The following is a 21821-nucleotide window of genomic DNA, read 5'->3' on the forward strand; positions in this document are numbered from 1 at the left end:
CCTCCTGCAGTGCAGAAATGCTGCCAACCAGCCTCATCCCTGAGAAGCATCTTGCAACCCTGAGTGCTCATTCAAACCATATGGGGAACTTTCAAAAAACACCCAGGCCCAAGCCCCACTCTGACCACGTACATCAGAGTCTGGAGGAAATCAGGAGCCCGAGCGTGGAAAACAGCAAGAATCACAACAAACCTGTGTCCAGGCAGAAGCACATAGGGGCTGAGGGCAGGGGCTGGAGTCAGACCATCTGAGTTGGAATCCTGCCTTGGATGCTGATTCGCCGTGTGGCCTTGGATGAGTTACTCAACCTCTCTGAGCTTCAGTTTCCCGATCTGTAAAATGGGACTGAGACTGGCAATTATTCTCCAAGATTGGGGTAGATGAAAAGCGATGACTGAGGGACAGTGCCTAGAACGGTGCCCCACACATGGTAAGCCCTCAGTATTATCATTTTATGCATTATTTGTTTTGAAGGGCAGAGGCAGGCAACCCCCCATCAGTGATGCTAGGGTCATTTTCACATGTTAAGCTGGGGCAGATGTTCTTCCTATTGCCCTCAGATTCCTGGCAGTGACCCCAGGCGGAACCTGGAGAGAGAACCCTGGTGTGGGGGGCAGAGAGACTGTGCTCTAAGGCTGGCTCCTACTCACCCTCCCCGTGAAGATGCTGGGAAAGAAGCCAGCTGCCCCCTAGTGGTCAAGGGCAGAAGCACAGAGCCATTTTAACCAAATCCTGCACTCCCTGCCCCAGCCCCCCCCAAACTTCTCGTCCGGCCTCTTGCAGACCCAGGGCTTCCAGAGCTTCCGGTGGCAACGTGCTAGCTACCAGAGCTTTTGTATGGATTCTGCCATTTCATAGAGCCTTGACTTGCAATATAAAATTCAAATAGGGCCAGCAGGTGCCAGGCACCGGCTACCAGTGCTCGTCTCTTTCCCACCCCCAGTCAATTTTAGAAAGAAAGGAATATTCCATGACCTACAGCAGGTTTGTTTCCATTTCTTAAAAAAGTCTGCGGATTAGTGGGTACTCACGATTTGAGAAGGAAGGAAGCTTAAAATTCCCCTTTTTGGAAAAGTGGGCTGGAGCTCTGCTGAGGGGATGAGAGCTTGATGTCCGGGCATCCGTCCCTGTCTGGCCAGGGCCATCTGGGCAAACCCCGCCCCATCCCCTGAGACACACAACCAAGTGACCCAAAGCCTTTCTTTCCACTGAGAAAGTGGCTGGAGAAGGGACAGGACAGGAGAGGAAGGTGTGGGCAGCTGGAGACTAAGAGGCCCTCCCTCTTCTTTCCCGACACGAGTGAAGCACTGTTTACTCAAGATCTTTTTATTCCCCCTTTGCCATCTTTTCTGCAAACCCCTTGGGTCCAGACTGGAAGAAACTGCACATCAACCCTGCCTTTGGCCAACCCTCGGGCTGCAGGGTAGAAGGCAAAGACCACGACCCGGACACCGCCTGAGGGAACCCACAATCTAGCTGGAGAGAACAGCCTGGGAAGGCTTCCTGGGGGAGGTGAGCAGAGGTGGAAGGAGGGAGAAGGCCCGCTGCTCTGGAAACCAGACCCCTGTATCTCGGATCCAAGCAGCTCTGCCAGGGAATTTGTGGGTCTGTGGGCGCTTCAGGGAGGACAGGAAAGAGGCCCTTGAGTCTCAGAGGACTCCACATGGCCCCACTGTCCGCCGGCTCCAGAGAACGTTGTAGAACACAGACATGGCTTCTGGGCCGCCTGCCTCACCCCGGGGACTGGGGGGCATGGCCAGTGGGAGGGGACACTGAACTAGATGACACCTAAGGTCATTTCTGCAGCCTTCACGGCACAGAGGGGCTGGGGGCCTCCCGGTCAGTGTCAGGAGCTGGGTGCCCACCGGCCGGCACAGAGGACAACTCCAGTGCCCAGGATAATCGGGAAGGGGCTTCGTGGCGGGGTGGTTTCATCTCAGAGGCCATCCAGGGCTTGCCGGACAGGGGGGTCCAGGGAGGCGGCCGTGTGGACGGAGACACCAGGGGCACCGATGCTGGTTTCCCAGCAGTCAAACCCACAGCTGGTCAGCGCCTGCTTCATGGCCTCCACCTCCGGCTGCTCCAGATCTGTGGGGAGGAAGGGCAGCAGGTCACCCCTGACAACCGTCCACTCCCTTGGAGAATGTTTGTCTCCGCTCACGGCACAGGCCCAGGGGCCGGTCTTCCTGTTGGTATGCCGAGCCTGGCACCCTCCCCGGGAGGGTTGTGGATCCCAAGTCACACGGACCTGACCTTGGCTCAGCCGTGGGGCCTCAGACAAATGACATCCCCTCTCTGAGCCTCAGTCTCCTCATCTGGGAAAGGGGATAATAATGAGACCTACCCCTCAAGGGTCACGGTGAGGCTGGCATGGGCTACTGCAGGTGGAGAGCCTGGCACAGCGCCTGGTACACCACACACGCTCAAGAATGTTCTCTCGCCATCGTCATCGCCGCCTGAACTAGGTCCCCACAGTCAAGGTATCCTGAAGTTAGGACACGGTGACTCCCTGAGGCCTGGGAGTCCCACTGAGGCGGAGGGGGCCTCTGTGGGCCACTGAGGGCTTATAGCAGAGCAAAGGGGAAAAGCAGGACAAGAAAAGGAAGGAGGAGGAGGCCAAGAAGGGGAGACAGAGAGAAAGGAAACCAAAAGGAGCAGTGACTCCCACCCCAGCACAGGGGCTGCTATAGGCCCGTTCCTCATCCTCGGCCCTGCTCTTTCCCCAGAGACTAAGAGGAGAGAGACCCCTTTCTTTTGTAGCAAGGTCAGTCCGCATCGTGGCCCCATCAAGAGGTGACAGCAGGGGATGCAAGGCTGGTAGGGTTGGTGGTGACAATGTCCCGGTTACTTCTCAAGCTTGTGGGAGGCTTGGCAGGTAAGGAGGTGGTGCGAACAAGCCCGGCACCAGCCTCTCTAAATGCCTTTTTCCTCCTTGAATCTAGGCAACAATCTTACATAAACTAGATTGTTAGCATCCTCATTTTACCAATGTGGCAACAAAGGCCCAGAGAGGTTAATTCACTTGACCAAGGCCATATAGCAGAGCTGAGACTGTTCAGAGGCCTCTTCTTTCTCCCAAGGGAACTGCCCAGGTGGAACCCTGCCCATCCCCTGGGTACCTGGCCTGAGAAGCGTGATGCCACAGCCCCCGCCGCCCGCGCCAGTGAGCTTGCTGTGCAGTCCGTGGGCCATGGTCACCTGGCACAGCCGGTCCAGCGAGGCATGGCCCACACCAAGGGCATTCAGATGGTGCTGGTTCATGTCGATGAGCTCCTGAGGGAGAGAGGTCTCTGTTCCTGCTTGGCCTGCCTGAGGTCGAGGTCCTGTGCCCGCCCTGTCCACGTGACAGCTGCTGGTTTGGGAACGCAAATGGCTCTGACTACCGAGCACACTGTCCCTCTCCACTGATAAAAGAACCTCTCCTTCCCGCAGGATGTCCCACGGGGCTGGGATGGAGCTGGTGGTGAGCACATGTCCCAGGCCTGGCCACAGAAGGCTCCGGCCATGGGGACTGATCAGGCTTGTGACCCCAGCTGGGCCAATGAGATCCCTCCCAGGGTTTACTCTGCCTCTTTCCTTGGAAGCTGCCAAAACTGGTTGACTTCAGAGGTAGGCCGCCAGAGTTATCTTCCCTGCACATGGTCAGAGATTACAGAGAAGATGGAGATTTCACACTAGATCTTTGGCCCCTGGATCCAGCTATGCCTGAAGCTGTCCCCTCTGGTCGTGTCAGTTATAAGCCAATAAATTCCTTTTCTGCTAAAGTCTAGTTGAGATGGATTTCTGTCATTTGCAGGAAAAGAAGTCTCAAGTAATATGCCATCCTACAGCTCCCTCAGCTACCGATTTTCAGAATAAGAACAGGTTTGTAGTTCTAACAAGGTCACAAGTGGGGGAAATTGCTAAATGTTTGTTCAGGTTTCTTTGATTATGCATAATAAAATTCCTGCCCTCCTGCAGATCAAACAAGATGCAGGTTGATGAAATAACAAAGCTAACAACCCTCACTGCCCAGGCGTTCCTTATTTACATTTCATTTACTCCATCGGTGTCTGGCAAATCCCTTCAACATGCTGCTGGCACCCTGCTAGATGCTGAGGCTCTGAGGATGAGCTCCGGTCTGCAGGGAAGTTACAAATGTGGGATCTGGAGGCAGAGGGGCCTGGGTTTGGGTCCCAGCTCTGCCACTTCTTGGTCGTGTGTCTTGGGAAGAGGTCTTTCACTCTGAGCCTCAGTTATCCCCCTTGTAAAGCAGGGATTGTAAGAGTATCTGCCTCACTGCTGTGAGGATGGAATGAGGTATCTTTCACATGATGCGTGGAATGGGGTAAGTGCTTGGCAAACGTCAGCTGCTGTTAGTACTTTTATGGTTGCATTACTATCATCCCCAGTTTTCAAAGGGGAAAACTGAGGCTCAGAGGAGAAAGTGATTTGCCTAAGGTCACTGAGCTAGTAAGGTACTGAGCTGGCACGGGAAGCCGGGTCTGCCTGATGCGAAGCGTGCATCTACCCCGCCTCTGAGAGCACCCTTGGCATCCCTCCTGCCACCCACTTCTTGCCGTGTGCGGCTTGACAGCATGCAGCTCTGCCCCGGGGTCTTGGGAGCGCCTGTGTGCCATAAGGGTTGCCAATCACAGGGCCGTCTGCCGAGGCCCACCTGGTTCTCCTGCCTGGAGCCGTCGGGCAGGGTCGGGTCTGCCTCCCCCCCGCAGCCCGCCTCACACACCCCAGTACTTTTGACAAACGAGCAGACAGGCGTGATGGCCCGGTGGCAGCCTCGGGTGCCTTTCACCGGCCCCGAGGGCTGGATGGGAGGGAAAACTTCTGGGGGCCTCTCTCTGCGCCTGAGCACCAGGTGTCACGTTGCCAAGGCAGGTTCCAGACACCTGTCACATTCTGATCCAAAATCTGTCAAGGATCAGATGACAGGCTGTGACACAGGAGAACAGCTCGCTGGCTTGAGCGCAGAGCTGTCCGGGAGGCGAGCTGCACATTTCAGCGGCTGCCGAAGCCAAAAATATATACGATGTATAATCGACGTGCTGTTCTGAGGCATTCTCCAGGGGCTCAACAGGGTGTATTTTAGGCAGCACTCCATCATTATTAATTTCCTACTCGGGAAGACTGTGTTCCCTTCCTTTCTACGTGAAAGGAATTGAGAATGAGCAGGCAAAGGCTGGGGGAACGAGGGCAAAAGCCCAGAAATGAATTAGATGGAGTCCCTACACTGGGCCTGTAGTAGATACTCATTAAAAATTTGTTGGGAATTCCCTGGCGGTCCAGCAGTTAGGACTCGACGCTTTCACTGTCGTGGCCCAGGTTCAATCCCTGGTCAGGGAACTAAGATCCTGCAAGCTGTGCAACGAGGCCAAAAAAAAAACATTGTTGACTAAAGGAATAAACAAGTAAGTCAGTGACTCCCTAGCTCAGGGCCACTCACTAGTTGGAAAACCTCAGAGAAAGTCATTCTCTTTAGGTCTTGGTTTTTATATCTGTAAAAGGGTGGCAACTTATCCACTTCACAGGTAGATTGTTGTAGGACTAAGTGAGGAATCATTTGTGAAGAGACCTGGGAGAGTAGCAGTTCCCACTCATTACAGGGGCTGCAGACTCAAATACCTACAGTGGGACAGGGAGGCACCAGGCAAAGAGTATAGTGGCTGTGGGTAATACTTAGGGAGTGGTGGGGACTATGGAGAAATGGAGACCCCAGGGCCACTCTCAAGGGGGTCCCCTGGGCACCTCCAGCTGACCGCTGCCACACAGCTATGTCAGCTGGGGCTGCCGGATCTTCTGATTCTTGCAGGGAAGCCAGATGGCTTTTTAATGCAGTCCATTCACTGGGCCAGATGGACCGGGTCTGGGAATGAGCCTGGGCCCTCTGGCTGAGCTGGTGGCTCATCGGGCATTGTGCTCGTGTGTTACCCACAGGGCCTCACTGCACTCTTAAGACACTCCAGTGAGGCCACGATTCAGACCTGGGCCTGAGGAAACCCAAAGCGTGAGGTCTCAACCTCTACACTAGAATTAGACACAGGGTGGTGGCTGGAGTATTGACAGTGAGAGAACAATTTTAGACCATGTCTGATGCACGGCATGCAGGTGAGAAACAGTTACTGCATGAATAGATGCACTTAGCAAACATGACGGGAAAGAAGCGGCCAGGGGAGAAATTGCTCCTGGACCTATGGAGGACTGTGTCCTTACATGCATGATCCCAAACCTGGCCCGTCGTACTTAGCACATGCCAGGCACCGCCCTCAGTGCTGTCTGTGTGTTCACTTGATTATTCCGAATCACCTGGGAAGAGGCTTCAAAAGAAGGCACGCTTGCTCACGGGTGCACACATGGGTGCCCAGGCCCCGGCCTCTGTGTTTTAGCTCCCAGAGATTCTGAGCGCAGATGGGGAGCCCCTGCCTGGGACAGCGCCATGGGTGAGGGACCCCGATCCTGCAGGCGGGCTCTTACCTCCAGCACGAGGTAGTGCTCTGGGGCTGGGGCCGCCGCCATCTCCCCCAGCAACCGCTCGCACTCCAGGGAAATGGCGTCTATGGAGGTCAGGAGGGGGGCCACGATCTCTGGGAACTGCAGGGAAAGGGATCGAGGGCCCATGAGGCCTGGGGGCTGGCAGACACTGGACAGCTGCTCCAGCACCAGGGCAGGGGGAGGAGGTGTCCCCAGGGCCCACACCCACCCTCTAAGGAGACCCCCTCTCCTTCTGGCCTGGTCCCCACCTTGTCCAGCCATGCTTGACCCAAGCGGGGGTTTTCACTGCAAAGCCAGCACGTCTAACAATTCCTGTTCTGCCTCCCGGCAGGGGTATGGACAGATGGTACCTTCCCAGGTCCCCTCCAGCCCACCCCCCTCCACTAACCCACGAGGCAGAGGGAGGGCTTGGACACCCAAACGTGAGTGCCGTGGCCCTGCCGGGAACCCGCCCAGGAGTGGAGCCAGCAGCACCTTCAGCAGCCTGCTCCTGACGCCGGCCACCAGGGCCTTGGTGCTGCGAGGGACTTTGGTGTTGGTCAGCAGGATCTTCAGAGCTGGTGGCCTGTGGGGTGAAGAGGGTCCACAGTGAGCCCAGGACAGGGCAGCTGGGTCAGGGCTGGGGGCCCGCCTGTACTCCGCCCCACCCTGACCCAGTGCAGGAAGCAGAGGCCCGGGGAGGTGACGTCAATGGCAGGCTGGAGACAGGTCCAGGGAGCATGGGTTCCTGACGCCCACCCCGGGGTGCCCACCACCGCCTACAGCTGCCTCCCTGCTTTGGCCCCTGAGCGGACGGACATTTTCCTTTGGCTTGTGACTCACTCATTCATTCATTCCACCTCGAGCAAACGTGCACATGGAGGGCCTGGCATGCATGGAGTTAGAAGTACAAAGGGTACAAGAAGGGGCTGAGGTTCTGTCCTGTGGGCCACCCCAGGGAACTGGAGAGGAGGGTGCTGAAGATTCAAAAAGAAAAAGCCACAGGACCAGGGATGGGTCATGGAGGGGGCATGGGGAAGAAGGATGCTCCAGTGGGCACAGGAACGCGAGGGGAGGGCAGCCTTATGGGAGAGTCAGGGTCCCAGCGCTCTGAGCCAGTTCTTGCCCTGCCTCGACGGTGCCCAGACCAGTGGCCCTGGTATGATACTAGGTGTGGTTAGAGGAAGTCAGTCACCCCAGATGGGAGAACGGAGGGCCTGGTGGGGCCACGGTCAGCCGGCTCTCCAGCACAACCCTATCGTCTTCATCTGCCCTCTGGGCTTTCTAATCCCTCCTAAAGCCACAACCCCAATTGTCCTTGTGGTTGGCTGTCTTTGGGGACTTAAGCCACTGTTTCTTGTCATCCCAACCTGCCTTTCAGAGCACTGCTCCAAGGCCAGGGACAGAGCGTGGAGAATTTGGATGAGCTCTAGCCAGAGATAGCTGGAGACAGGCCCCTGATACGTTTATTCGCTTTTCTTTTCACAGATCAAGATTGTAAAATCCAACAGGGCTGGAAAAGGCTGTCAGAAACCTGCTTGATCTCACCGCCCATAAGCCCATGAAATTAATATCGATTCTCAGCCTTGGAGACTGGCTTTTTTTAACTTTACAAACGATGAACATTCTATTTGGCTTTTCTCTTCCCTTTAAAGACAAGCCATTCCTCAAAAGGGCAGCATTCTGGTAGGTCACATCTTGATCCTCTCCGCAAACAATGCTTTTATTATTATTTTATTATTGAGAAGCACCAGGCGTGGTCTGGGGTGCAAGGGCTCCCCTTTAAGCCATTGGCGGGATTAATGTGGAGTCTGGCCTCCTGGCTTCTCAGAGAATCTGCCATCTGCTCACCACAGCGCCCTGTAACCAGCAGCAAAGGTCAGCCGCTCTGTCACCATCCATCGGGATGGGAGAACTTTGGGTGTCACATCTTCATCTTTCTCAGAAAAAGTCCTCTGCAAACGGGCCTGCTACTAGCCCTGCGGGCCCCACAAAACTCAGGGTCCTATGACATCCAGTGACCACCACCTGGGGCTATGCCCTGTAAGTGATCTGGGCCTGGCTATGTCCTCAGCCTCATCTCATCTCTGCCCTCCCTTGGAGCTCATTCCACTCAGCCACACTGGCCTCCTGGCTGCTGCTAAGCACGCCAGGAACACTCCTGCCTCAGGGCCTTTGCATGTGCGTCTCCTCCTCCAGGGACCTGCCCCGGCCTCGGCAGCTCTGCTCAAATGCCGTCTGGTTAGAAGCTTCCCTTGATCAGCCTGTCCAACTCCCCCATTCACGTTCTGGCCTTCCCTCTGCTTAATGTGTCCTAAGGCCGTGGGGATGGCCTGCCGCGCCCTTACAGGGACATCTGTCTGTGGGTTGTCCTCCCACAAAGTGGGAGTTCCATGAAGGCGGGATTTGGGGCTCCCTGCTGAGGCCTCAGCACCCAGTAGTTTTTCAGAGATATTTGTAGACCGGATGAATGAACTTGGTCAGGAAGGAGTGAATAAGCACTTGATAAATGCCATTTCTGAGTCCATGCCCAGGATCCCTATTACGTAAATGAGAAGACAGAGGCCTCAGGAGAAGTGACTCACCTAAGGGCCCCCAGCAGGCAAATGGCAGAGCTGGGCTCAAACTTGAGCCTGTGGACCCCAGAGAATCTGCCACCACCTCGCCACCACCACCGGTCACTGTGCACATCTTGGGGCCTCTCCCCACGCCTCCGCATGCCTAGGAAACCCTCCAGCGCTCAGCTCTTAATTCCCCCCAGAGGCCATGCATGTGCCTGGCCACATCTGCATTGATCTTCTGTCCCCAGGGCCCAGTTCAGGGCTTAGGATACAACAGGCTCACAGGGAACAGAGTGAATGACCTGCCCCTGCCCTGAGAAGGACTCCCCAGGTCTGCAGCCTGCCTATGACTGTCATCCCCAGCGGCTTCAGAACCCCGAGGACACCTGTGTGCCGAGGATCACAGCCACGACTGCCTCCTCCAAAAGCCCGTGGGCTGAGGGCAGGCACGGGCCCACAGACCTCTGCATCCCGCCTTCGCTCCTGCTCTCACTGCATGTGGATTCGGTCCACCTGGCAGGGCCAGCCGCCACCTGGGCACAAGACCCCCCCTCCCCCCGCCATCGCTTCCACAAGCAGCCGGAGGGAGCTGTTTCAAGCTCCTAAATGGTTCCGCTCCCTCCTTTGTGTGGAGCAGTGGCTGTCACCCAGGGGCACTTGCCCTCCAGGGGACAGGTGGCAATGTCTGGAGCTCTCTTTGGTTGTCACACTGGGAGACAGGGGAGGTGCTACGGGTATCCGGTGGGCAGAGCCCAGGGATGCTACTAAACATCCCACGCTGCACAGGACCGCCCCCACTGCAAGGAATTCTCCAGCCCCAAATGTCCGCAGCGCTGAGGCTAAAGAAACACTGATGTGGGGCCTCAGAAAGGCAGGCTTGGCTCCCAGAAGCTGACAGAGCAGGGGTGGGGAGATGCCAGAGGTGCAGGCAGAAGGAGTCCGCACCATGGCCTGCCAGGTCACTGAGCCTCGAATGCAGTGGCCCAGCTGGCAGAGGCAGAGGGCCGGGACCTGCTGTTCAGCTGCCAAGAAGACCACCCTGGCTGCAGAAGGTGACAGGGAGCCCTGGGACCCTCAGAGTGTGGAAAGGTGCCCCGAGGCGGCAGAGCACCCTGGGACAACCACTGCCCCCCCACAACTTGATGGAGGGCTCAGGGAAGAGCCAGGAGGTACCTGCTCCTGCTGGCCATGAGCTTCACTCCTGCCGCTGACGTTTCCACACAGAGTGCAAACAGAACAGAGGGTGTTGGAATTTAATACGCATGTCTGTAATTCCAAGGCTTCCGGCGGGAAGGCGGAAGGAAATATAAAACAAGCTGAAAGTTGCTAAATGTCCCTTCCACTCGGACTCCCACGAGCCTGCTGCGGGCTCCAGTCGTGCTCGGCCATGGTGCCATCACTATAGCAACTCCCACGTTGTCTTCTGGTGGCTTGTGTGTGTATGTCTGTCCCTAACCGCCCAGGACTATGTCCGAGATTCATCTTTATACCCCTAAGCCCTAATGCAGTGTCATCTGGAACACAGGAAGGTATCAGTTCTTGTTTACTGAACAAATGGACGGATGAACAGGTAACTGAATGAAGGTCTGGGGAAACAGCCACTTCCTGGAAGTGGAATGGCGCAGCCTTGCATGACCGCCCCCTCTGATCTCTCGGCAATTTAAGAGCTAAAGTGGGGAATTCTCTGGCGGTCCGGTGGTTAGGACTCTGCACTCTCGCTGCTGAGGGCCATGGTTCAATCCTCCCTGGTCAGGGAACTAAGACCCCACAAGCCACGCGGCGCAGCCAAAAAAAAAAAGAGCTAAAGTGGAGAGGAAAGAGCAGGCCTCCTCGCGGCCCACGCCCTGTGGGACCACACAGGGGAGGGGATGCCCAGGGGCACATGCCCCTCACTCCTTCCCAAAGAAATGGGGCTCCCCCCTTCCCTGCCAGACGCGGAAGCTGCGGCTCCCCCAGAATTACCTCTTTAAGGATGAAATCTTCCCTTGCTGGTATCGGAGCGCTCCTCCTAAAGAGAAGAAAGAGTGGGTCAGAGTCGTAGGAAAAGCTCCGTACCTGTGCCTCTCGGGAAAGGGGCTGGGTTTGGGGTAGGGGTAGAGTGTCACCGTAACCAGACTCAACCCCATAACTAGGCATCTCAGCTTCAGGCAGCAAAGGCCCAGGAGGGCGCGAAGGCGCTCTGCACCCAGGACTTGGGGTCCCTCCCTTACATCCAGGCATCCAGCTTCCCTCCGATGGGCTGCACGGTGATGGGGTGGAGGTGGGACTACAGCAGGCGTTCTCATCGGAGGGGAGCCCAGCTGGTGTGGTCTGCAGACCCCACAGCAATGGTTCCACAGCTTCACCATCTGGACCCCTGGGGCTGGGGGTCCCACTGAAACCGTAGCTGCCCAGGCCCCGGCCCACCTCCCAAGATTTGGATCCAGGACATGTGAGGCCCTGAGACGTCCCCCGTTCCCCTCCCACCAGGAAAATGCCATCTTCGTCAGAATCCACTGATGCTGCTCATCCCAAACCCACAGAGCCTGGGCAGCTACGCTTGTCATAAGAATTTCTAAAAGACTAAAAATAAAGAACACAGGCCCGAGGCAGCACCTACCCCAGGTGCTGACAGCGTTGTCCACTCCGGAGGGGTTCCCATGAATCACCCTCTCCCCCTGGAAGGCCCACTTGTTAATTAGTTCCAAGCTCTCCTCAGTCCACCTGGAGGAGACACAGAGATTTGTCTTTACTGTCCATGGTGGTGAAGAGGGGGCTGGGGGTCACCGAGGGAAGCAGAGGGCAGGGGTCACAGGCTGGGCTTGCTGGAGACCAAAAAGGCAAAGGGGCTTGGGCCCCGAACTCAGAAAGAAGAGAAAAATAAACAATTCTGAACCTCTCCAGCTAAAGAGCATGCCCTAAAGCATGCCTTTTCGCCTGGTACAGCGAAAAGAGCCAAGGCTTTGAGTTCACGGGATCCTGCTTTTTGCCTCTTACGAGCTGAGTGACCCTGGGCCCCTTGCCTGCCCTCTCTGAGCCTCACTCTTCTCTGTAGGATGGTAACTCCTCCCTCCTCACAGGCTCAGCGCAGGGGTGTGGAATGTGGGTCATCTCTGGATCCCTCCCCAGCCCGTGGCCACAGTGCCTCCCCAGAAGGGATGCGGACTCAATGACGGTTTAAGTGAACAGACCCAAAACATGCGAGTATCAAACGAGGGCAAGTGCTCAGCCCCACTGCCCCACCTTCTCTCTCAGCTCTTGTTTCCTTTCTGTCGAGCCCCTGTCCCGTGAAATGGCAGAAGCCACTGGGGCTTGTGCAGCTGAGCTGGGAATCAAGCAGGGAGCTGGGGTGAACCCCATCCCGCCGCTGACTCACTGGGCGTCCCTGAGCAGCTGCGTCACCTCCGACCCTCAGTGTTCTCATCTGGGGAATAAGGATAAAGATGTCCACCTCACAGAGGATTTTGTGGGATGGAAAAAACACAGGTGCTTTGTAAAATGCCCAGGGGAGAGTATGTGCTCTGGAAAAAGAGGCCACCTGGGATCACGGCACCTGGAGTCACTCCAAGCCTGGTCCACCCACTCCTTTGCTGTGGAGCCTTGGGCAAGTCAATCACCCCCTCTGAGTCTCTTTCCTCATCTGTCAGATGAGGATTTTAGGGACCTGAGACTCACATGGTGGTTGTGAGGCTATGATTCATAGTGAGTTAACACTGCTCAAAGCTACTGATTACCCAGGGCCAAGCACTGCGCTAAAGGCTTTCTCTAATGGACGATCTGTAATCCTCACAATCACTATAACTCAAAAGGGAAGGCACAATTACCATCCCCTTTCTTACAGCAGAGGACACCGAGATTCAGACCACAGTACCACAGCTGCCTGAGCTCGTTAACTACTGACCATTTTGGTGCCGACGAGACTCACTCACTTGTCCAATATTTATTGAGCATCTACTATGTACCTGTGACTAAGCCCACACAGACGTGGTCCTTAACTGCTTGCAGCTTGGAGTCTAATACAGAGCAGATGTCAGGAAGCCACCAGAACTTAACTACAGCCTCTGGGAAGTGCGATGCTGGCTGCACGGGGTACACCCTGTTCTGAATGGAGGGGCTGAGGGACAAGGTGGGTCAGTGAGGCAAGACATAGCGGGAGAGCAGTCCAGCCCGAGGCTGTGCAGCCTGTGTTACTCCTGGAACTGGACAAGAACTGGCCCTTTCCAGGACCGAAAAGTGAGCGAGCAAGCCAGCAAGTGGGGAAGGGGTAGCTGAACATAGCCCAGGGCCTGGCCCACTCTGCAAACTCGAGACTTCTTTCCGATTGGGAAACGCTGGGGGGCAGGGCGGGTGGGTCTGCTCTCTTCACAGCTTCTGAGAAGGAATGATGGGTCTTCAGGGGAGGTGGGAGAACTGGGTGGAAGGAAGCAGCATGAGAAAGACCACACCCACATGCACATTGGACACTGGCTCACCCACAGGTGTGTACATGCACGCACGCACACAAAACCACCCATATCCTTTGAAAGGCAGAGCCAGTTGGCCGGTCTGTGGGCAGGTGTCTATGTGGGACACCCAGGGCAACACGGCCTTCACTGCTCTGGGCTAGAAGCAGTGATCAGCACACAGTAATGAGCGGCTGTCTTGAAGCCTCCTTCCTGAGTCACCATCTTATCTCAGGATCAGCACATGTCAAAACTGGAAGCTCCCCCCACCCAAGGGATCATAGGTGCTGCCCCTCACTTTCAGATGAGGAAATGGAGCCCCAGAGAGTAGCCAGTTAACCGGCAAACCTGAGATTCCTGAAAACCATTCCGGAGAATAGCTGCCGCGCATCCCCCGCAGGTGCAATCATTACGGGCTCATTACCTGCCTAATGCTTCCCACCCCCACCTCCGACCCCCCCAGCCCCGCCCCAGCCTCTCTCCAGCACACGCCCTTCAGAGCAGCCCTGGGGAATTTGGACCGGGAATCACATCAACAGACCCACACACCTGCTGTGGCCACGGGGACCAAAGCGACCTCCAGGCTTAGCCAGCAGAGCCCCCGACAGCACAGCTGGGCCCACGTGGCTGGTACATAAGGCCCCCCAGCGGGAGGGCTCCCCGGAGCCATGAGGGCCCAGGGCAGGTGTCACCAAGAAGCTGCCAGGCTGGATCCTGGGGCCTCATCCCCAACTCCCAGGGCAAACTGCATTATCTGCGCTAGGGCCGGTTTCTCAAGTTTCCCCAAGTAACAGAAACAGTCCACCGGCACACCTGTCTGGACAAGCCTCAGTGACTTACAATAAGCCGCGGAGGAGACGCTGCGACCTTGTGGGTCGAGGACCCGCGGGAGGGGAGACGCCCTGACCTGACGGATGCTCCTGTTTATTTCTCAGCACGTTACACTGCTTTTCATAACCATTTGGTACCAGCTGGCAACACCCGCCGGGTATCCGTATCGACATTTACAGCCTCACTGAGTGAGGCTCCCAGGGTGAGGTGGGGGGGCAGCAGGCTGGCCAAGGTCCCTCAGCGAGTCGATGGCAGGGGCAGCCCGATGGCTCCTCTGATCCATTGCCCTCTACATCCGGGCTCAGGCTCTTTCTACCAAATCACGGGCACCTGAACCCAAAGGAGGCAAGGAGGGGTGGCGGGTTGGGGGCAAAGAGCTCAGGCTCTGGATTCAGACTGCCGGGTCCAGATCTAGGTCTGCCATCACTAGCTGTGTGGCTGCCCTGTCCCCCAGCGTCCTCAGCTGTAACGTGGCCAAGGGACACCTCTCTCCTCTTGGTGCAGGGTGCGGAGCCCAGGAAGGACAAGGAGCGAGGCAAGGGCCTGATTACCTGCTGGCGGCCTCACCATCCTTCAGTGGGTTTGGGATCTCCTTGCACGCAGTCAGGAGGGCAGCCGCCAAACACACGGAGTAGGCGGCACTGGAGCCGAGGCCGGCCCCAGTGGGCAGCTCCGACCACACGGCAACGTCCAGGCTGGGCAGGGCCCTGAAACACAGCAGGCAGCAGAGCGTGGCTCTCCTGGAGGGCCGCGAGGGGCCCGCGCTGAACCGGCGGCCCAGACCCAGGACTGGACACGGGCAGGGCCTCACCCTAATAGTCTGGCCCAGTTTTCTGACCTCGGGGAGATCTCCCAACCCCAAAGGCACCCCTGTTGGATGCCAGGAACTCATGGTGAATCAGACAACTTGAAAATAGGGAGAGGATCGTTTAAGTCACTATGTTGTTGTCCAACTGGAGTTCTTCCTAAAAGTGCCTCGCGATCCACCGACCATTCCTATAAACTCCTTCCTGCTCCCCACAGAAGCAAGGCTCTTTCAATGCCCTGCCCTCAGCATAGGCTGGTCCCTCTGCCCAGGACAGCTCTGCACCCCTTTCTCCCTCAGGGGAATTCCTACCCATCCTGCAAGACCGTCCTCAAATGATCCCCCTGGGCGCTGATACTGTGTTCACGGGATGCCTCTCCTGCTGGACAGCGTTTCCCAACCGCGTGTAACACAGGCCTGCTCTGGATCAGCAGAGAGTTCCCAATCGCTGCATCTTACCTCTACTTCCCCCCAGCGAGAACTGTCAGACGTCAGGTTCTATCATTTCCATTAAGCACTCTTCCCGTTTTCCAAATATAACATTATAAGACTGAATCTGCCTTTTCAAACTGCACGTGCCCACCCCACCCACATCAGATTCTGGAATGTGTCCCCCGCCCTCACCCCAGAAGGGGACACGCCCCTCTCAAGGTGAAAACCCCGGCACTGGACTAAAAGTGTCAAGACGCGATTGAATGTGTCTGCAGCGCAGCGCCCGGGCCCAGTGGCCGCTTAGCCAGCGTCTGCTGCACGAGTGAAGGGCTGCGCCTTGAGGCTTTCCCTTCAGGTTCTGGCCCACAAATCACAATGAATACGCACTGTGTGCCAGTTACAGTGCTAGGCCCATTTCATCTATAATGTTTCTAATCCTCTGATAGTTTTTCTGAGGAAGGTGATAATAATAATAGCTAACATTTATCAAGCTACGTGCCAGGCTCTGAATCAAACACTTTAATTAAATGAACTCATCTAACTTCACAGGAACCCTACGAGGTAGGTGCTATTACCACCCCCATCTTACAGATGAGGAAACTGAGGCTCAGGAAGGGTAAGAACCTCACAAAAGCTAGTAAATGGTCGCGCTGGGGTGTGAACCAACGCCGTCTGACACTCAGCCCGTGCCCTCTGTCACCCTGTGATACCACCTCAGCAGGAATGTCCCCCTCTAGGAGCCGGCTTTCCCGAGAGAGGAGACAACCCACATCTTATCGTAACACAGGCTTCACTCTGCTAATCACGGAGTTCCCCTGGAGCCTGTGGGATGTGGAACAAGGGTGCCTCTCTGGGCATGGCTTGAAGAAGACACACCGTGGATCTGAGAATGGAATCTGGCTTTGGTTGAATCGAAGAGGCCAGAGGAGGCAGTGTGGGGTTAAAAGGGCAGGCGCCGACACTGAAGGGAACTAAGTTGATTTCCCAGCTCTCACCACTCACTAAGTAGCTGTGTGGCCCTGAATGTCTCTATCTCTCTGGGTCCCAGTTTCTCCCTGTGCAAAATGAGGAGAGTGTCCTTCTCGTGGGGTTGCCATGAATACTGAAAGCAGACCATACATATAGGGTCTAGCACGGCTCCTGGCACGCGGCGAGGACAGCTGCTGTTATTCAGAGCCTGGGAAGGAGCCCGTGCATCGTCCAGCAGCCAAAACTACCTCCACCCTGGCTCAGTTTCCGGGGCAGGCTGCACCCGGACTCCCTGCCCCGACCGCGCACACACCTCTGACTCTGGCAGATGGACAGGTACAAGTAAAGGAAGGACAGCACAGCCAGGTGCTCGTGGTCGGCACAGTCCTCGGGGAAGCCCGCCACCTCCTTCAGCTTCTCCATTTGCTCCGGGGTGAGTGCTGTGACGTCACCTTGCTCTGTCACATGGGCAAACAAGTGCAAGCGGGTGGGTGAGAGGGCCTCGGGGCTTTTATAGACACCAGAATACAAAAGGCCGAGCAATCACGGGAGTCAGCATCTGGATGGACATGGACTCAGGGTCCGAGCACCACAGCTGAGAGTGTCAGGGGACTGCAGGCTTGGGAGGCAGGCAGACTTGCGTTTGGGCCCTGATTGTGCCAGTTACTGTGACCTTGAGTAGGTGACTTAATCTATTTGCACCTCAGTTTCCCTCCTTGGTAAACAGAGATAACAGCAGTACATCCTCCCAGGGTTGTTTAAATAAGGTACAGAGTATCCTTAGCACTGCTCCTGGCATATAGTAAGGGCTTAATTGCTAGTAGTTTTCAAATACACACAAGCACACACACACACACGCACACACAATCAAAGGCCTAGGACTGAACTCCACGGTACAAAATCAAAACCAAAGGCAGTATTATTTCCCTCTCCCAAAGCATAATTAGTGAGAACAGGACACACACATAAAACCAGGACACATAAATGCCCAAATGTTCACTATGTTTAGGACTATTAGGAGGGAACAAAAAACACTGGAAGAAAAATGTGGCAGACCCTGGCAACCTAGTAGAAAACTTGACACCAAAAAGTTCAGATCCCCTTTGTCTCCTTGGAGAAGTAGTCTAACGAGCCCTTGCGAATGACTACACTCCATATCACAGCCTCCACCCACCTCCCACCCTGTGGGATCATCAATAGCAACCCTCCCAGGCATCATGACTCTGCTCACAGGGGCTCAAAGAGGTAAGTGACCCTCCCAGGCTCACACAGGGAGTCTCAGACAGGTGGTCTGAGATGTGTGCCACTATACCTGGCTGCTCAATCCGTGCTACTGACATACAAAAGTAGCAGCCAGTTCTCATGGAACGTTTCCGGCCAGGCTGAGTGGCCTGGGGTAGCACGGAAAGCAAGGGCCAGGTTGCTCCAAAGTAGTGACTCTGAATTGAGGCTGTCCCTGCAATCACCCAAATACACACGCCGGGTCATCTACCACCACCACCGATTCTCAATAGGAGAGGGGCAGGGCCAGGAAGCCATCTGTACTGTTAAAACAACAACAACAAAAACCTCTCCCGGGGATCTCAAGGCAGAACTGAGGCTTGCTTGAAATTGTGGGTTTTCAACTCTTCTTTCATCTCCCTACAGGGTTTGGGAGTGGCTGAGTGACTAGCTGTGGACTGATTCTCATGGGGGACAGGGAACCGTCTGGAAAAGGCTCCTAGGGCTTCCCTGGTGGCACAGTGGTTAAGAATCCACCTGCCAACGTAGGGGACACGGGTTCGAGCCCTGGTCTGGGAGGATCCCACATGCTGCGGAGCAAGTAAGCCCGTGCGCCACAACTACTGAGCCTGCGCTCTAGAGCCCGCGAGCCACAACTACTGAAGCCGGAGTGCCTAGAGCCCGTGCTCTGCAACAAGAGAAGCCACCGCAATAAGCCCGCGCGCCGCAATCAGGAGCAGCCCCCGCTCGCCGCAACTAGAGAAAGCCCGCGCACAGCAACGAAGACCCAACGCAGCCAAATATAATTAATTAATTATTTTTTAAAAAAGAAAGGCCCCTGGAGGAGTCTCACTTGCCCCACCCTGGCTGGGAGACACTGTTCCAAAGGATGAGGCGTCAGCCCAGACAGGAGGCACTGAGAGCAAAGAACACACCGCAGCTTTGCTGCAGACAGTCACTCCGCTGATGAACGAACTGTGTCTGCTCAGGAGTGGACAAAACAGTCCCAACACTAGCAAAAATGAGCACGGAGGCCTTTATTTATTGGTATGGGAAGAGAGCCCCAATATATCGAAGAAGGCAAAAATCCCACACGCTTCTAAGAAGTTTATATGGAAAAAAAAAAAGAAGAAAAAGAAAACAGAAAAAGAAGGAAACAAAAAGAAAAGGAAGGAAAAAAAGAGAGAAAAGAAAAAAAAAGTGTATGTGGCTTGATCCAATTTTGGGTAAAAAACAAGCTCTCTCCCTATCTCAATCAATCAATCTAACTACTGGTCTACAGGAAATTACCCAGAAGGATGAACACCAAAATGCTTAGCGTTGTCCTGGGGCGGTGGAGTGGGAGGCAGTGATAATTGGGGATTTTTTTTCCTGGCAACATCTCAGCATTGACCGTATTTTCCAGTAACATAAGTTACTTTTATTTTTAACGATCTTCAATCACACAAAACACCAAAACATTCTCTTTGTTAAAACAACATTGTAGAAGGGAGGCTCCCTTTGTCCACTCCCCGACCGAAGTACCCTCCAAGACATAACTAATCACCATTGTCAGCGGATATATATCTTCCCAGGCCTCTTCTCTGCATTTACATACCCACTGATACTTAATCTATACGTGTTGTTTTGCATCTTGTGTTTTTTCACTCAACAGTAGGCCCTGATGACCTGTCCCAACGGCTCACATAGACCCAGTGCATCATTTTATGCTTTTAAATTTAAAAAATATTAATAAATAAGTGAAGCTATTTTTGTGGGGACAGGAGAGAAAACACCCCCAGAGTGGCTGGCTTTTGGTCCCTTGGGGACAGCCTGGGCTGACAGCCCAGCTGTCCTCCTTCCCCCTCTTTTCGGGGCCCAGGCTCTTCCCGCACCTGGTTCCTGCTCCCTGCACTTACTCAGAAAGCTGGTGTCCAGCATCTGAAGCTTGGCCACATCCCAGGCCCGCTGGATGCCAATGTTGGGTAAGTTGAGGTCCACTTTCCCATTGCTGTGGGGCTGAAGCCGGAGGAATGTTCTCAAGTTCAAGGCCACAGCCAGTGCTACCTATAGAATGAAGGGCACAAGCAGTTAGCCTGAGGGTGGTTGGCAACAAGCATGGCTCCTGTCTTACGAAAAAGGGGCCCTTGTCAATGAGCCGAGAAGAGAGGGCAAATACTAGCACACAGGCTACTCTCACCTATATGCCCTTGGCAGACACTGCTAATCAACCTTGGCACCCTCTCCTAATCAAACGTTGGCACCCTCTCCCACATGCCTAGGCACAGCCACTACCAATCAATTAGGAGTTAATACCTATTTATATTTGCCCTCCCCACGTAAAAGTTCACACGTTCTCAACACCAAGGAATGGCTTCCCCATAATCACCATGCTTTCAAAGATAAATATAAGTTAAAAATATGAAAAACGACAGCTTGTAAGAGTGGAAAAAGCATGGCTTTTGGGTTCAAGCAGACTTAGGTTCACTCCTAGCTCTACCGAGGTGTACGGGACCTTGATCAAGTTACCGATCCCCTCCTAAGTCCCAGCTTCCACGTCTGCAAAATAGGATAATAAAAGTTTAACAGCAGAGAGTAGTTGTAAGAGGTAAATGAGACAATGCATGTCTCAGGCTCCTTTGCAGAATCCTATTCGTTTTCCCCAGAGTTTAGTCCTTAAAACTCTTCTCCACCGAAGCTCACTTCCTAAGTGGCCTCATTCCACCCACGGGGCTTTCCAGGTCATCTTTTTCCTCTCTTACTGGGTGGGCCAGAGAAGCCCTTCAGAGGGTCTAAGACCTGTCTTTTCTTTGCCCAGCTGGGGAGAAACTGACCTCCTCTCTGATGTACTCCCAAGCTATGCCTCAAGGCTTCCTTTCAGCTTCTTTTAAGGTTAGCATCAGGGAGAAGCAGTTCCTAATCCTCAAAGGCTCAGGGGGCCTTGTACCTTGCCATGGACCACGGCGTGCTCTCCATGAAGGATGACTTTCCCTGGAGCAGACACTAGCAGGACTTCTGACAACATGGCTCCTGGGAGTCCTGAAAAAGAAAGCCAGAAAGCGGATGGAAGGTCCCCAGAACTTAGAGAATGCCTAGTTCAAGCTCACCATTATAATAAAAAAGGCAGCTACCATCAGCATTTGCTATGTGCCCAAATAAAGCAGTGCAGGGTAGCAGTCAGCTAGACACATCAAATAGATCTGGGTTCAAATCCAGCTCTTCCACTCCCCAGTGATATCATCTTAGCTAACTCACTCAAATAGCTATGAACCTCAAAAGTTTCACGGGGACAATAACTGTACTTAGCTCAACGGGTTTTGAGAAGGTTAAATTAAACAATGCAAGGGAAACACTTATGGTCTGGCACACCATAATCACTCAAATACTCATGGTTACTTATTAATGGCTCTGTTCTTGGTTCCAGCTTTTATTATTACTACTATTAAAGACAAATTTAAATGAAATCATGAACCAGAAGGAACCTTTTCCTGGACATTTAGGCTGTTTCTAACGTTTCACAATTACAAACAGGCTGCAGAAAACAGCTGTTATACCTTTTTTTTGCACATTTAAGTCAGGATCTCTACAAGACAGAGTCCTAGAAAGTGACTTGCTGGGCGTACGTGTGCGCGTTTTAGATTTTTATAAATAATGCAAAACTACCATCCATTTAAGGCTTTACCTCAATAGCGTGAGACCAGAACCGCACTATGCGCTAAGTATATACTACAGTGATCCCTGTTTCTTCGGGGGTAAACTCAGGCTCGGAGTGGGGGGACCTATTGCTTGTCCGAAACTCCAAATCCGGTCTGTCAGATTCCAGGTTGCCGGCTCTTCAGGACGGATTCTCAGAGTTGGGGAAACTAAGCCAGAGAAGCCGGGAGCCCGGTCCAGGGTCGTCCTGGGTCTCGGCCTCGGACTTCGCGCCACCCTGTCCCGGGACCCCGACCTCTCACCTGTAGCCACAGGGCCTCTGCTTCCGAGCTCGAGCCGCTCCGGGACTTCATCCCCAAGCTCGCGGGCGGCGGGGGGAAGAGGCCTCTTCCTTCGCTCAGCCAATCAGAGCACGCGAACCGAGAGCCCCTTTACCAATTGGCTTGAGAGTTGGCCAATAGCTGTTGCTAACTAAGTCCTCAC

The 21821-nt window shown here is 54.6% G+C and overlaps 1 protein-coding gene across 2 annotated transcripts; it reads right to left on the reverse strand.

Annotated features, from left to right (window-relative positions):
• Positions 1-1310: 1310 nt before the first annotated feature.
• Positions 1311-21743, reverse strand: MVK (mevalonate kinase). 2 transcript variants are annotated; one of them, XM_024741555.1, is made up of 11 exons: positions 21641-21743; positions 20632-20723; positions 19604-19751; positions 16798-16942; positions 14830-14985; positions 11626-11729; positions 10989-11034; positions 6961-7051; positions 6469-6585; positions 3120-3273; positions 1311-2088 (listed from the first exon to the last, which is right to left on the reverse strand). In XM_024741555.1, exons 2-11 carry the CDS (start codon positions 20707-20709, stop codon positions 1937-1939), a joined length of 1191 nt encoding a protein of 396 aa, XP_024597323.1. In that variant the 5' UTR covers positions 20710-20723; positions 21641-21743; the 3' UTR covers positions 1311-1936. The 2 variants fall into 2 exon arrangements, with proteins under 2 accessions (XP_024597323.1, XP_024597324.1); XM_024741556.1 differs by lacking the exon at positions 21641-21743 and having other exon boundaries at positions 20519-20651.
• Positions 21744-21821: the final 78 nt, after the last annotated feature.

This window comes from Neophocaena asiaeorientalis, unplaced genomic scaffold (genome assembly GCF_003031525.2).
Source record: "Neophocaena asiaeorientalis asiaeorientalis breed wild unplaced genomic scaffold, Neophocaena_asiaeorientalis_V1.1 scaffold648, whole genome shotgun sequence".
NCBI classification, from domain to species: domain Eukaryota; kingdom Metazoa; phylum Chordata; class Mammalia; order Artiodactyla; family Phocoenidae; genus Neophocaena; species Neophocaena asiaeorientalis.